At 52.5% G+C, this 15,457-nt stretch overlaps 2 protein-coding genes across 3 annotated transcripts; both read right to left on the reverse strand.

Annotated features, from left to right (window-relative positions):
• Positions 1-1,878: 1,878 nt before the first annotated feature.
• On the reverse strand, positions 1,879-5,870 carry ppp4r2b (protein phosphatase 4, regulatory subunit 2b). The gene is made up of 9 exons (XM_011614369.2): positions 5,633-5,870; positions 4,909-4,990; positions 4,598-4,768; positions 4,380-4,473; positions 4,275-4,312; positions 4,120-4,194; positions 3,909-4,049; positions 3,543-3,835; positions 1,879-3,189 (listed from the first exon to the last, which is right to left on the reverse strand). Exons 1-9 carry the CDS (start codon positions 5,664-5,666, stop codon positions 2,828-2,830), a joined length of 1,290 nt encoding a protein of 429 aa, XP_011612671.1. The 5' UTR covers positions 5,667-5,870; the 3' UTR covers positions 1,879-2,827.
• A 627-nt stretch (positions 5,871-6,497) lies between these two features.
• Positions 6,498-15,036, reverse strand: gxylt2 (glucoside xylosyltransferase 2). 2 transcript variants are annotated; one of them, XM_029826051.1, is made up of 7 exons: positions 14,581-15,036; positions 10,806-10,992; positions 10,016-10,147; positions 7,832-8,083; positions 7,458-7,581; positions 7,184-7,356; positions 6,498-7,060 (listed from the first exon to the last, which is right to left on the reverse strand). In XM_029826051.1, exons 1-7 carry the CDS (start codon positions 14,862-14,864, stop codon positions 6,932-6,934), a joined length of 1,281 nt encoding a protein of 426 aa, XP_029681911.1. In that variant the 5' UTR covers positions 14,865-15,036; the 3' UTR covers positions 6,498-6,931. The 2 variants fall into 2 exon arrangements, with proteins under 2 accessions (XP_029681911.1, XP_003973783.2); XM_003973734.3 differs by having other exon boundaries at positions 6,498-7,108.
• Between the last annotated feature and the right edge of the window lie 421 nt (positions 15,037-15,457).

Here is a 15,457-nt window from a genome sequence, read left to right on the forward strand (position 1 = left end):
TCACACACACCCGGAGAGAGAGAGCGAGCGAGAGAGAGCTGTAATTGCACCTTTATTAGTCTCTTATTCGCACGTCTCTACAGTGCAGGTGAAAAGAGCAGGTCGCATCCCCGGAAATGGCGTCTGAACGCGCGAGGCTGCTATAAACAGACCCTTCAGGGCCATTAGGCAGAGAGGCTGGGGGGCCACGGGGGCCGCGGGGGCCACGGGGGCCCGGTCACTCCTCTCAATTACTGCACTTCATCCGAGTGGAGGAAAGCAGCACAAAGGCCGGAACATCGGGAGCGGACGCGTGTTCTAATTCCGACGGATCCGTATTCCCGGTGGTTCCCGCTCCGTTCTACTGCGTTTGCATCCGGAATAAGAGATCATGGAGTCGGCTCTCCGGGTCCAGGCCAGCAGTTCCGGGTCGGCGCCCCGGCTCGGGAACGAAACACCCCCCTCTGTAGGAGCCCTGGGAGACTGTGGAGGTTGTTCCCATCCAGCCAGAGCGTCCTTTTCTGTGACTTTCTCCCGACTTGGTGCATCCATAATCCCGTTAGTGTCACCGACTGTGTCCGACGCGATAACTGGAGCCAATTTGTGGGATTTGGTAGCCGGCAGGGCCCGGTTCCAGGCCCCCCCCCCCCGAGGCGAAATGGCTCATTTCATAGCTACTTTACTGACATGTGCCATCAAAGGCTTCATCCTCCAGCCTGAATCAGGGTTCTAATTACACATTTAACGGGAAGGGGAAGTTAGCGGGGAGTTGATGGTCCCGCTGAAGGTCCAGTGAGACATTGGGAATCTTTTATTGTCAGAGGTCAAACGTGCACAGACGTATTTCATGGTGTCAAACGTGCACAGCTGCGTCCAAATGTTCCTGCACGAGCCAAGGAATCCAGAAGTGATCAGTCATTGTCTCCCATCCCTAATAATTCAGCTCTGACAGGTAGCCAATGCCTGCAATCTGCACGCCGGCCTCTAGATGTCACCAGATCCAACAGTCGCAGGCTCGTTTTCACCTGCCCCCCCGACCCCTGACCTCTGACCCCCGCCTGTTTTCAGCTCATGTCAAAATAACCAGCAATAAACTCGTGAAGTAAGGATTCCGACGTCCTTCAGGGGCCTGTTGGTGGCCCAAACATGCAGAGACGATCCCTCAGGTATGAGGGGCGGTTGGACACCAGAGACGATCCCTCAGGTATGAGGGACGGTTGGACAGCAGAGACGATCCCTCAGGTATGAGGGGCGGTTGGACACCAGAGACGATCCCTCAGGTATGAGGGACGGTTGGACACCAGGACAGCAGAGACGATCCCTCAGGTATGAGGGACGGTTGGACACCAGGACAGCAGAGACGACCCCTCAGGTATGAGGGACGGTTGGACACCAGAGACGATCCCTCAGGTATGAGGGGTGGTTGGACACCAGAGACGATCCCTCAGGTATGAGGGGCGGTTGGACAGCAGAGACGATCCCTCAGGTATGAGGGGCGGTTGGACAGCAGAGACGATCCCTCAGGTATGAGGGGCGGTTGGACAGCAGAGACGATCCCTCAGGTATGAGGGACGGTTGGACACCAGAGACGATCCCTCAGGTATGAGGGGTGGTTGGACACCAGAGACGATCCCTCAGGTATGAGGGGCGGTTGGACAGCAGAGACGATCCCTCAGGTATGAGGGGCGGTTGGACAGCAGAGACGATCCCTCAGGTATGAGGGGCGGTTGGACACCAGAGACGATCCCTCAGGTATGAGGGGCGGTTGGACAGCAGAGACGATCCCTCAGGTATGAGGGACGGTTGGACACCAGAGACGATCCCTCAGGTATGAGGGGCGGTTGGACACCAGGACAGCAGAGACGACCCCTCAGGTCCCCTCCCAGAAACGGACAACGGTGCGTAAAAATGTCAACATTTATTGCTGATTCTGGACGCCACGCTGGACGCCAGCAGCCTCCAGCGTGGACGCAGAACTGATACAATAATCTGGCTTCACAGAGGCAGTGGACACATACCGTATTACAATCTACAAAAATCTACTTTACAGAAATTTAAAATTCTAAATATCAAAAAGTACAACTGCAGAAACAGGTGTAGCGCTGGAACCAGAACCTGCTGCGGATGGAAGTCGGTGAGACGACGAGGCCACGCCACGATACCAAACAAAGCGGGAGTCCTGGGAGGGACCGGCGGGCCGGACCCGGATCGTCCAGGAGAACTCCGAGGATTGAGACGATCATAGAAATGATGGTAGTTTCAGGCAGGAAACTCCTCGACAGGTAGTTCTGGTCGGTGGGATGGTAGTGTAGGAGAGGGTAACAACTAAAACCTCCGATTTCATCAGGATGGAGGAAAAATAAGGAAAATCATCCACAGCCTGGTGTGTGTGTGTGTGTGTGTGTGTGAGGGGGCTTCACTTCATGAATGGAGGGGCTGGTATGGCTCTGTTCTGTTCTGGGGGGGGGGGCGCTGGCGCCCTGCTCGCCACGCCCACGCCGGCGAGCGTGCACAACGGAGCAGCATCCCAACAAGCCTCTTCCCACACAAGAGGAGAAAAACTATTCCAGCCCGGAATCTCAAGGCAGCTGGAACCGCTCCCCCTTTACGGGAAACTTAAAAACAGGATAAGAGGAGCAATAAAATATTCCAGTTTTAAAAAAAAAAAAAAGCCATCAGAGGAAACATTTATTGGTGCCCACATCGATGCCAGGTAGGAGTGTCCAACGTGGGACGTGGTCTCGTGGGGGGTGCGAGCGTCCTCGTTCCCAGTGAGTCACGCTGGATCCAAGGACGAGCTGGTTTCTGGTCATGGCTGCAGGAGGGAGGGGGGGGGGGGGGCTTCAGTCTAGTCCTGCTCTTTGGGGGTCCCAGTGTTTGAGGTGGCACTCTCCACAGCGCCCTCTGTGGGGGGTTGGGTGGTACTGCTGGCGGGGGCGGCGGTGACGTCCTCCCTGACGGCGTCGGCGCCGTCCTCCAGGCTGCAGCTGCTGCCGCTGCTGCTGCTGCTGCTGCTCACCGGGTCGCTGCTGCTCTCCTCACTGTCTCTGCTGCTCTCCGGGCTCTCCGGCACCCCCGTGGGCGCCTGCTGCTCCGTCTGGTCCGTGTCCGTGGCCTCCTCCTGGGAGCCGCAGGGAACCTCCCTGTCGGCCCGCTCGGCCTCGGGACCGGAGCCGGAGCACGGCTCGGCCTGGGTGCTGCTGGACGGCTCTGGGGGGGACGAGAGGGTCGTTACTGCCGGCGTTCCGCGTTTCTACACAATAACCTGAATTTTAATTCATTCCCGGGGCCAAGGAGCCCATCCCGGCTGTGGCTGGAGATTACGCAACCACAGAAAACGCTGTGTGAGGGAGCGCGTGCGTGGTGTCCGATTACGCCGTCAGCTGCTCCCAGCGCCTGCGCGCGTGTGTGTGTGTGTGTGCGTGCGTGCGTGTGTGCAGATTCTGGAAATAGAGCATCTAAATGAATAAACACTTTTCAATAACTCCTTCAATGACAGGATGTGGATCAGCGCTCCCATCACAAACAGGAAGTCACAGGAAGCTCTGAAGCTCCGCCCTCACCTTGGTCTTCGGCGGCGAGGGCGCTGGTGGGGGCGTGGCTCTCTTTGCTGGACTCCACCTTCTCCTCCTCCTGAACCATGGCTTCCGCCTCTTTGGAGGCGCCGGCGACGTGAGCGGGCCGGAGCGTCTCCGCCTCCTGCTCCTCCTCTTCCTCCTCTTCGTCGTCCTCGTCCTCCTCTTTGCTGAACTTGAGTCTCTTCACCTCATGGCGCTCGGCGTCCAGGTCGTCCTCCGCGTCGTCGTGCTTGTTCTTCACCGAGCTTCCCGGGGAATCCCCCGATGCCGAGACGTCGCTGCGGGAGAAGGAGAGGAGACCGTTTGGCTTCGACGTTCCGACTCTCCTGACATGACTGCGGATTCACGTACCTGGAATCTTTGCCGTCGCTTTGCTCCATCTTGAGGTCTTTGCTGTCTGTGCTGTCCGGCAGCCCGTTGGCTGCTAAAGAACTGACCAGGGAACCCTTCGGTCGGCCGAGGGGCCGCGGAGTTCCGGGTCCGTTGACTTTCCTGGAAGCAAACCACTGTTTTAGTTCCCCTTTTTCAGGGCGGGGGGGGGGGGGGGCGTCTGTGACTCTACCTCTCCGTAAACGCCGACGTGTTCCCCGGCAGCATGACGCCGTTCATCCTGTTGACAGCATTGCACCCGTTTTTCCTGCACAAATCACACCAGAAACCCAAAATGAGTCCGGATATTGGAGCGGCGCGGCGCCGCCGGGATGCGCGGCCACTTACTCCGAGGTTGGGTAAACGCAGCTGACCACCATCACGTTCTGGAAGGAAAGACATCAGAGTTAGCGAGGGGGGCCTCAGCAGGGGGCGGGGCGACGCTCAACGCACCTTTTCCACCCCGCGGAGGAACTTGTCGGTTCCCGTGTAGTTCCTCTTGGGTTCCGTGAGCAGCTCGCACAAGCGTTGGATCGTAAATGGAATTCTACAAAAGCGGATGGAGGAAAGTCGTTTAAGTCAAGGCGGAAAAACGCATCCCGGAAAACCAGTGAAGCCCCGGGAAGAGCAGCACCGGGGCTGTTCTTTTACCCCCCCGTCTGAGAACCCACCCATTATAGCCGTTGACAATCTTCAAGATTCGCTCCTTCATGTCTTCGAACGGGATCGACTCCACGTTGGGATTGGCGGGACCTCTCTGCTCCGGGGCCGAGGCTCGGAAGTCGTCCATCACTTCTTCCAATTTGAACAGGAAGTAGTTTTTGAACTGGGACCACTGGACCCTGGAGGGACACAGGGAAAGAGAACACGGGTCACCAGCGAAACAGCCAGGAGCCGACGCCTGATGACGCCTGCATATTAAAGGCTTATTACCACTGCATAGTGTGGTTATAACGGTGTGTTTGCATGGGTGCAATCTTACAAGGTCTCGCCAGTCTTGGCAACATGACACAGAAATTGCTCCAGCAGGGGACATGTTTCCTTTTTTGCCTTCTTATCAAAATCTGTTGAAGAAAGCACATATACAAATATGCATTTCGGTGACAGCACATGAAATAAAGCCGTTAAACTGTTAGCGACGGTTGTGACCCGGTTAATTGAAGCATACGCGGTTCTGTTGCATAAACGCTCTTTTCTACTATTTCAGGGGAATGGCTACAATTACTCCACATCTATGCTCAAGGCTTCGAGTCTTAAATGAAGCTTTTGACATCAGAAATGAAGTGCTACGTTTCTAATTCGATTGCTTTCTATTTCGCTCAACCTAGCTTAGCTCAAGTTTAGCACACTCGTTAGCGTGTTAACTTAGCCCTGTGAGCACAGCCTGTAATGTTAGTTTTAACAGGCGGTAGCACTAGTAGTTAACTGTTAAGTCAACAGTATGTACCAGTAGACGGTTATATGGTTAATTCGTGAGACTTCGAAGATCTAAAGCTTCCTTCTCGGTCAACAAACTGGACTACTCACCATTTCCGTGAAAGCGCTAAAAACGTTAGGGGCTGCTAGCCGGAATAGCAACAAGCTAGCGGCATTAGCCTGTAAGCTGCCTTTATGCTTATTTATCAGTTATAATTTAACCGTGGGGACTCGGGCTCGCCATACGGTGTCGCTGGGTAAAAAATACCGTCGAGACGAACTGAAATTACCTCTGAGTGCCTCTTGCAGCGAGTCAATTTCCATCACGTCGTTGCCCTCAGTCAGCCGTGTGGATGGAAAAAAGCAAAGTGGCCGTGCTAAGTGCTAAGCTAGGCTCTCACGGGCGGAGAGGAGGGAGTATTTTAATATGGCGCCGTGAGGTCACTGCCTGCTCCGCAGCACACCAGTGGAAAAAAGCTCCCAAGATTCCCAAAACATCTCCAGTCACCAGATCATAAAGCTCCCGGTCATTTCTCCGCATATGACGAAGCCCTAATCTAGGCTGGGTTCCATAACAGGAGGTGATCAAAGCTCATTGGCTTTGATCTTTGGAAGATCGGAGGTCAAAAGTTGCTCCAGAACCAGAACATCATCATTTCGGCCGCTGTTCTCTGGCCCGTTGTCAGCAATCACTGAAATTCCACTGATCTGTTCAAAACCTTTTGAGTTATTTTGTTGACGGACAAACGAAACGAGACATCTCCAGTAATGGAAGTTAAAACACTAGTTGGACCCTTTGAGACCTGCTGAACAGATCGCAAACCATCATTTTAAATCCTTTCATTTTCAGAAAGAGATCCTAAACTCTCCTTTGTCTGGATCACATTCATTTTAGTTTATTTTGGAAGCTCTACTTGTAAAAAGTTGTTTTTTGGGGGGGTATGTGGCACAAGTTTTATATCATTCAAGTACTCCACTTAAAATCAGTAGGAATTGTTACATGGTGTTACATCTGAAAGCCAAAAGAATGCAGGGCAGTGCCTACATAATTAAATCAACCGTAACATCTGCACTTCCCCCCCATCAGGACGCCAAAAGTGCCTTTTTAGAAAATCCCACACGACACAAGTTCTCGGTGAAATGAGACACGGGATGTTTCATTGCATCGATTTATTCAGAAACACAAACAGAGTGTGCAGTCATTGTCAGTTTCCAGTCTGGAATATAGATTTGCACCGACGCCGCGCCGGGACGCCGTCTAAGCTACCGCCTCGTCACACACGCCTACGTCACACGACACGGGGACATTCACGCTGCGCTTCCCAAGGGCGTCCCATCTTCCCACGCTAGCGCTCCCGGTTTGAGGAAGCTAGCTACATACGAGCATCACGGTGAAAGTGCATTTAGACATTCGGGTTTTGACGCCGGACCCAGGTTACCTTTCTACACGCCGTAAGCGGCGTTTGGCGGAACAGACGGTCGGTTCCTCTCCAGCTTCCCAACATTCCATCCCTGTGCAGGACTGAGACGGCGAGACTCTCCGGCCCTCCCGTGTTCTCCCAACAGCAACATCCTCTTCCTCCACCGCTTCACTTGTGCAGCCTGATGTGTCGGACCACCTTCTCCTCGAAAACCTTCCTCAGAGTCTTTTCTATCTGCTTGAGGAAGACTTGGGGGATCCGCCCACACAGGGTGTTGACGGTGTCCAGGAACTTGGTCTGGATGGGGTAGAAGAGCGAGTGGAACATGTTGTCCTCGAAGGGAAACTGCGGGGAGGCAACAGGCGCTTTAGCCGGGAGGTTCCGCCAGAACCCGGGAGGATTCGAAATAAAGCCACTCACGTCACGTATGGCGTCGTAGACCACTTTAAAGGCGGGCTGCTTGTCGTCGTGGTACACGCCACGGTTGCCGTGGAGGATGGACACGCCGTCCTTCTCGGCGCCGCGACAGTTGCTCCCGTACATGCAGTGATCGGGCCTGTAGTTCCACTGGCACGGGAAGATGAAGAGACACTCTGGAGGTCAAACACACATGTTTGAGGGCTCGTTTGTGAGCGTTCGGACACAAATATCAAGTCTTTGACGCAGGCGGGGGGAAGAGGGGGGGAGGGGCTACCTGGGTTGTCATGGAATATGATGTTGAGGAGGTCCTGGTCTCCCCAGGTGATGTGGTTCTTGTACTTCTGGTACAGCGGGTGCAGCAGGTCCTCCCAGGACAGGCGAGCAGGGATCATGCTGTTCTGGAATAACAACGTTGTTTAGCTGCGGACGGCGCCCGACTCCATCAAAGACACATCATCAAAGCCGCATTTGCATTCCCGCTCCGTCGCAATCAGCCGGCCACTCAGCAGCGAGGGGGGGGGGGGGGGGGGGGGGGCGGGGTGTGAGAGGCGACCGTGGCAATCAGAGCACGCCGGAGCGGCACTCGAGAACAGGAAGCATCACTTCACGCTTCAGACGAGGAGGCTGCAGCCACGTCTTTGACCTTACTTTGAAGGCGGCGCTCCGGATCCTCGTGAGATTCATCAGCATGACGCCGGAATTGACCCCGGTGACGCCGTAGAAAGGGTGGCGGGCGAAGCGGCTGTACCATCCGATCTTCGGGACCTCGTGTTCCGGGGCCATTGCAGCCAGCTGGGTGGCGTTGAAGGACCTGAAGAGGCTCCAGATGTCGTCCATGGGCCGCAGGAACAGCACGTCCGTGTCCACGTAGAGCAGAGAGTCCACGTCCCTCAGGATGACCTGGAGGACACAACGTCTAATGAGATGAGGACACCCAGGAACCTAAACCTGCGCTGCGGCACACGGAATGTTTCGGAAGGAACAGCAGCAGCAGAACATCACAGAAGTACGGAAGGACACAAGTCCAGATACGGAAGGACACAAGTCCAGATACGGAGAGAAGGTCCGATTCGACGCTGGAACCTCGCCCAAACTCCACTGGAAAACACGACCCCTTGGGGTCTCCTGACATCAAAGCCTCTTTCACGTTGATCGCTTTGATGACAGTGTAATTATTTGATCTTCAAAGACGCAGAAAACCAACACTACAGATACGGGTGTGACGCTGAAACCAGGACGTTTCTGGCTTCATTTGCTGACACAGGAAAGTCATCATGTCCAAAGGGGACAGAGTCAACACGGCAGGAGAGTCGCTGAGGGAAGAGATGGAGGTCAGCAAGGCCATGAGGAGCAGACCGATGGAAACGGACGCTCACATGGAGACCTTGACCCTGCTGCACACCACCAGAGCAGCTCTGGAGGAGCTCAAGCTCAAGTCTGCTTCACATGAGGAAGAGCTCCGCCAGCAGGTGACCAAAGAGAGCCGCGGCAGAGAGCTGCAGGAGAAGGAGGACGTGAGGAGGCAGGAGCTCTCGGAGATGGAGGACAGGTTTGAGAAGCGGTTGGCTGAAAAGGAGGAGCAGCTTCAAAAACAGCTGCTTCAACAAGAAGAACTGATGAAGCTTCTCAATCAGGTCTGTCAGCAGTGGGAGGCCAGCACTCAAAACTGGGCGGAGAAACAGAAGGAAGTGGAAGAGATGATCCAGGAAAACACCAACAGCTGGAAGCAAATGGAAGCCGAGTATAAGCAGGAGGTCCAACACCTGAGAGAGGACATCCTTCAGCTGCAGGGGGGACCCGGTGTTGAGCCAAAACGTCTGGAACCAAAACCTCAGATGCGTCCTCGCCCCAAGCAAAAGCTGGACTGCTGCTGGAGCTGAAAGCTTCGGAAGATTTGGAAGGAAAAGAACCTGCTCATCATCTTCCCATCTGGCGAAACTCGACTGTCTCATTTCAGAATAAAAGCATGTAGACAAATTGTGTTTTCATGACGTGTTCATGTAAAGGAAACCAATAAAAATATAATAAAAAAATCCCACGATCCAGTCCGACACCCTCAAACTAAATATTCCTGACACTTGGAAGAACTAGTTCAACTCTGATTTAAAGGGCTGCGTGGCCTTTGTAGCAGTTTAGTCTTTAAATGACCCTGAATAATCTCACACACACACACACACACACACAGATGAAGACAGACAATTCTCATGTTACACTATCGTAAAGGCTCATAATTGAATACCATCTACATTCTGATTTTATCTCCTTTCTCCTTCATGGCGTCTGTTTCACACGTACCCACAACAGCGGCGACACACAAGATGTCACCGAAGGGTTAAAATCCGCAGTTAAATACGGATGACAAAAAAATAAAAGCTTGACTTTCGGTGTCTGTTCGGGAGAACGGGACGACTTTAAACGGGAGATAATTACTTTGGGCTTCCTCTGATGGATTGTGCTGTCAGTGCTTGACAGAAAAATTACCAGGCCGGTCTGGCCGAGATAAGATTTGTCCGGCATCGTCTTCAGAGCGGAGACGCTCAGAGTTTAAGAGCCTTCCCAGCATGCACCTCTCACTCGCTACGAAGAACTGAAACTGTTTGTCAATGAACACCTGTGGAAATAGAGGATCAATAAAAGAGGAAAGCTTCGATTAAATCAGCTCAGAAACGAATCCCAGGAGATGGGACGACATCTGTGGAATCATCGATGACCGCAAAGGTGATTAAATCAAGCGGGAATAATCAGGTTTTGGGAAGAACCTGAACAGATTCCAGCTATTTTCTGCAGGATGATTACGGCCTCACACGCAGAGGATAAAAGCTGCAGCCTTACAGGAAGGAAGAGCCTCTGAGCAGCACAGGGCTTGAACAGCTTCTTCCACTCTTCTGCGTTGCCCACGGAGAAGGTGATGGGGTAGATGGTGTACTGGAACCTGGCTGAGATGAAGCGAGGCCACTGATCCAGCTGGAAGCAAAGAAACATCCGAATTATCATGAAACCTGAACAAACAACCTTCTGGCTTCTGCACATCTCATTTGTTTCGTCCATCTGTCCAGTGCTGCAGCTCATGCCAGCAATCTGGGATGGATCCCCCCCCAAAAAATCAACCTAAAAGATCACATGTTTGGACGGAAGGTGGGAGCATTCTGAGGAAACACACACAGGCAAAGTAAGAAGAAGAAGGATCAAACCCACAACTTTTTGGTGAGTGTGTGAACAACTGCACCAATGGCCTCCCTCAATGTCATAAAACAAAGGAATTGCTTTAATTGTGACTCATAATTCGATTATTGGAATGTATCTGAAGGCTAAAAAGAAAGGGGTTGGATTGTCCGTGTTTTGGGAAGTTTGATTCTGCTCAAATATCCCAGGATGTAATCAGAAGGCTCCTTTTTAAAGGTGACTTTGAAGTGATAAGTGTGGGGGGAAACGGGCTGTCGTGGTTGTATATTATGCCTCAGCCTTGAGATAAAAGGATTATGTATGTGTACAGGGGAGAGAGGCGGGAACTGTCCCGGTCCCGCTCTCATCTATCACCGAGGGAGGAAACAGGGATCATCGGAACGTGGCGGCGCTCCTACGCTGGCTCTTTGATTGTGAAAACCTGCCCAGTAAACTTTACCCTTTCTCTAAACTGCGGCGCCAAAGGGTCCTCGGCAAAGATGTGAAACGTGATCCTCTTGAGGCTGAAGAGCAGGGCGGACTTGATCATGGTGAGGGTCTCCTCCAGCCGATCCCCGCAGGCCACCACGGCCAGGTGCATGACCTCCGCGGGCCGCCGGCGCCTGCCTGCAGGTCGGGCCGCATTGCTGAACACATGAATTCAAAGAAAAAAAACAACGATTTTCATTTTAACATTTGAAAATGTGAGCCTGGCAGAGCGAAGTTTGGATCTGGCAACAGGAACTGACTCATCCTGGGAGCTGCAGTCTGAGGAACAGCGTGTTCCCAACAGATGGTCTCATCTAAACACAATCTTTTGAGCTTGAAACCTTCCACACAGGGTTTGTCACAAAGGGACATTAGAATGGCGACGCAGTTATTGCTAGCTTTAAAAGCTAGCTTTTAAATCAAAACCCTCAACTTCTGCCCGTAACCATCAGGAATGTGGGCTGTCCTCGCTGGGCCACACGTGTCTGACAGTAAAGCTGCGTCACCTCATCAAAGCAGGAAACAGCAGAAAGTCTGAGGGAAACTGTGGACGTTCATCCTTCTCTGCATTCCACGAGATGCCAAGTAAAATACTGTTGCGTGAAACATCTGTCCAACCAGGGGAACGTGGAGGTGAGACTGGCATCATCCGGTCGTCCAACACGTGCGCGCTCGCACGCGCCGCCACGCTGCTCGGGTTAATAAATGTGGGGGAGAGCTGCGCCGCTCTAGGAAGGCTAAACCAGTAATGGCTGCTGAGATTTCCTCTCAGTCTGCAGGAAGCAAAGAATCTGCCAGAAAATGAGAAGAGAGTGAAAAGTGACAGGAGGCCAGCCTTCAGGCGTGCCACTTCGTTTTCTGCATGGCTGGGGGACGATGATGAAGAGCAGATTAGGATGAATGAGGCGCTGCCGACAAATCTGTCTGCTGCGCTTCAAAAGCTGGCGCTCCTTCAAGGTCGCGTATTTCCTATAGACCTGCAGAAAATGTAGCCCCACAGCTCCTACCTGGCTCTAATTAGCATGAGCCCCACAGCTCCTAACTGGCTCTAATTAGCATGAGCCCCACAGCTCCTACCTGGCTCTAATTAGCATGAGCCCCACAGCTCCTACCTGGCTCTAATTAGCATGAGCCCCACAGCTCCTACCTGGCTCTAATTAGCATGAGCACCACAGCTCCTACCTGGCTCTAATTAGCATGAGCCCCACAGCTCCTACCTGGCTCTAATTAGCATGAGCACCACAGCTCCTACCTGGCTCTAATTAGCATGCGCTCGTCAGGAGAAACGATGCTCCCGCGCTGGTTTCTGCATCGTTTCTGGTGCGACACTCGACGCGTGACAATTCGTGCCGGGGCACATTTTCCCCACATCTGGGAAGAGTCAAGGAAGCGCAGAGGAATTCATTCCTGGTGCACATAAGAGGAGCCCTCTGCCCAGAGAGCAGCGCAGCCATCCTTTTAAATCATGCACAAAGGGAGCAAAAGCAGCACCTTCAAAGCTACTGTCAAAGGAGGAAGAAGGAGAAAAAACTACGGCTTGAAGACCCCGAATTAACCGGCACGGAACCGGGTTACTTGGGGCACTTGCATCCAATTTGCTTCAGCCTTTGTGGTTATGAAAGTGAACATGTTCCCATGATGCTTCTATAGCAGGCAGAACAGAGGGCTCATTAAATATGAAACCATACATCCACAGACCAATTAACCACATGGATGATAAGATGATAACGCGCGGAGAAACTGAATGAAAACATCAACGAGCAGCCGTTACAGCTTTCTGGCTAGAATTTGCATCAGGGTGATTAAAAACTAAATATTCATTATTGCGCAGCCAAAGACCAAAATAGTCCTCCCACGCCGGCCTTAATGTGCGAGCGCCTTCTTCTCGCCGCCATTTTAGAATTCTGGTTGTAGTTTTTGACTAATAAAATCCAGCCATCACCTTTGTTCTCTCGTGACTGGGCCACACTGAACACGATTCTGCAGCTCCACATAATCCCACCACCAAAAGGACACTTCTCTACCCAGTTCAGGGAGGATGACGCAAACCTGGAGCGACAAAGGAAAGGACGTGTGTCCACGTACACCATCAGCAGCCATCTATCTCCGCAGTCGTGAGATTTAATTCAATGCAGGAGAGCCGACAGAGGAGTTACATCGGTAGTTTCTGCTTCTGGAACAGGCGCGGAGGGTAATAGAGGGATTAGCGCCGATGCTTCCCTGCAAGGATTTGCAAACTAAAGAGCTTCGTGTTGACAGGTGAAGACAACATAATCTCAGAATGTTCTTATCAACCAGGGTTTTGGGTTACTGCATCAAACCCACGGAAGACGGGAGGAGCACGGAGCGACAAGATGTTCCACTGAGTTAAAAATACTCTTTTCTGTCAGTTAATCATCTAAACCGGCCTTCGTCGTGTGTGTGTGCGCGTGTGTATGTGGGGCGGACACAGCTGTGGCGCTTCTTCCTATTTTTGGACACAGGAAGCGGTGTGATGTGCCTAGAGGAAATGATATGATCGAAGCAAAACAGGGATGTTTGTCCACGAGGCGTGCTGCACGGAAAATCTATCGGCCTTACGGGTGAAAGCATCTTACACACACACCTCCGCCGGCCCTGATTGTTTCTGACATTAGCAGCGCGATGACCTTCCTCTGACGTCGACGCTCTCATCCGCCCGCCTCACTGGGCCAATAAAAAAGCCAAGAAACTCTGTTTTCCCATCCCATTCCCGCAGTTAAGTGGGTAGGGGTGTGTGTGTGTGTGTGTGTGTGTGTGTGTTTGTTTAACATCCTCCCGTGACCCTGTCTGCACCACCCCGCTTATCAGTGCCGTGCACACACGCAGGAGCGTGCCTTCTGGGAGGACTGAAGGTCCTTTCACAACGTAACGCCTTGATGGCTTTTATCTGTGTCCCAAAACCTCAGGCCAGGATTTGCGGTGGAATATATATTACTGCCAGGCGGCAGAGCGGGTATCTCCGAAAACACACGGTGACCGCTGGGGCTTCGCTGGTGCTCGACGGCGAAGGAAGAGCGAGGGAGGCGAAACGACAACACTGGCAGACGGATGAAACGCAAAAATAGCCACTGACGAAGTTTGCGATTGTGTTTAAATCCGAGAGGCTGCAGAGGAGCGATGGGATTTTCTGGGAGGCAGAAGGAAAATTTAAAGGAAAAAAATAAATCAGAGAGTCTTTTAAAGCCCAAACAGCCTGTGATGCATGTAAAGGTCATCATGATCTGTGTGGTCTGCAGCGTTCCAGGAACTATTTAACTTACATTCATTTACAGCAGCCTGTGTGAATAAAGGTCATCTTTCTGAGGTTTGGATTAAAGGATCCACTGGGCAGGAGTCAACATTTGCATTAAATCATGTCAGACATGCCTCCAGTTCTGGATACTTGCGCAACCTCGCATTGCAACCGCATGATTCACGCACCAATAAAGGGGGGGGGGGGGGACAAGTAAAGGAGCGCAGATGTCCTCCACATGCGTGGTGGAAGTATCTGCTGACAGGTCAGGCTAACGTGGAGCCCGCGTTGGGAACATTGCGAGGGGGGGCAGAACGTGACAGTGATCAAACTGACACGGTCGGTTTTGAAACTTACTGACGGGTGAAACATGCACCAGCATCACGGGCGCGGTTTGGTGCACGCGTGCATGCAAATGGTGGCAGGCGCAGTGAGAAAGGGCTTTCACCGAGCCTGCAAAGGCTCCGACGGGAGGCAAATAAAACAAACTCACCCTTTCACGTCCCCCCCTCGGCCGGACGCCTTCGCCTCCTTGCGTCTTTCGGGGGTCTCCTCCGTGCGCGAGACCACCCCGGCGGACGGTTTCTTGGAAAACTTTGCAGCAACATCGCGTCCGATCACCGAGGGCGACGGGGAAGAGTTCCCGACCTCCTTCTTCTCCTCCCCAGCAACTTGTTTAGGCAGCGGATCTTCTGCGCCGTTGCCCCCCCAAAAGTACAAGAGTAAGAAAAGTCCGAAGCACACGGCGATCACGGCTACTTTGCCGTGAATCCGCATGGCGAGAGCGACTTGTTACGGGTGGGAGAGGCAGGCGGGGCCCCACTCATGGCTGCGGGTCAGACAGAACGGCCCGAGTTGACATTTTCTTACCGCTCCCCGCTCGCATTTTTCTGCAGATGATGATGGAGCGCAGAGGAGCTCTTCACCGTCCATGGAGGATCCCACCGCGGGGGCGGGGCCGCTGGAATCCTACCGTAATAGCAGCCATATCAGCGCACCGGTCCAACTCATTAATCACGAGGAGCCTGTGGCAATAGTTGTTAATCTCAGGACTTTGCTTTGCTTTGTTTGTTTGTTTTTAATTCTTTGCCTTATACCCACACAACTATTTTCTAACAACTGTTTTAACAGAGGTAAAGATCAAGGTGCAGTACAGGAGCGAAACAGGGTGCTGCAAAACAAAATTAAAGAAATAGCATTTTAAATCAAACAACCACTCATGGCCTTATAATGCATTAAATTTTCAGCAAAAGACTGAAATTGCAGATCGCGATGGTTGTCTAATAAATGATTTTTGCCTGTAGAACAAGAGCTATAACATTATCCGTGCTATAAAACATTAATCTTCCACCATCTTCAACTTTAAGAAA

This window comes from Takifugu rubripes, chromosome 19, assembly GCF_901000725.2.
Source record: "Takifugu rubripes chromosome 19, fTakRub1.2, whole genome shotgun sequence".
Taxonomy (NCBI): Eukaryota; Metazoa; Chordata; class Actinopteri; order Tetraodontiformes; family Tetraodontidae; genus Takifugu; species Takifugu rubripes.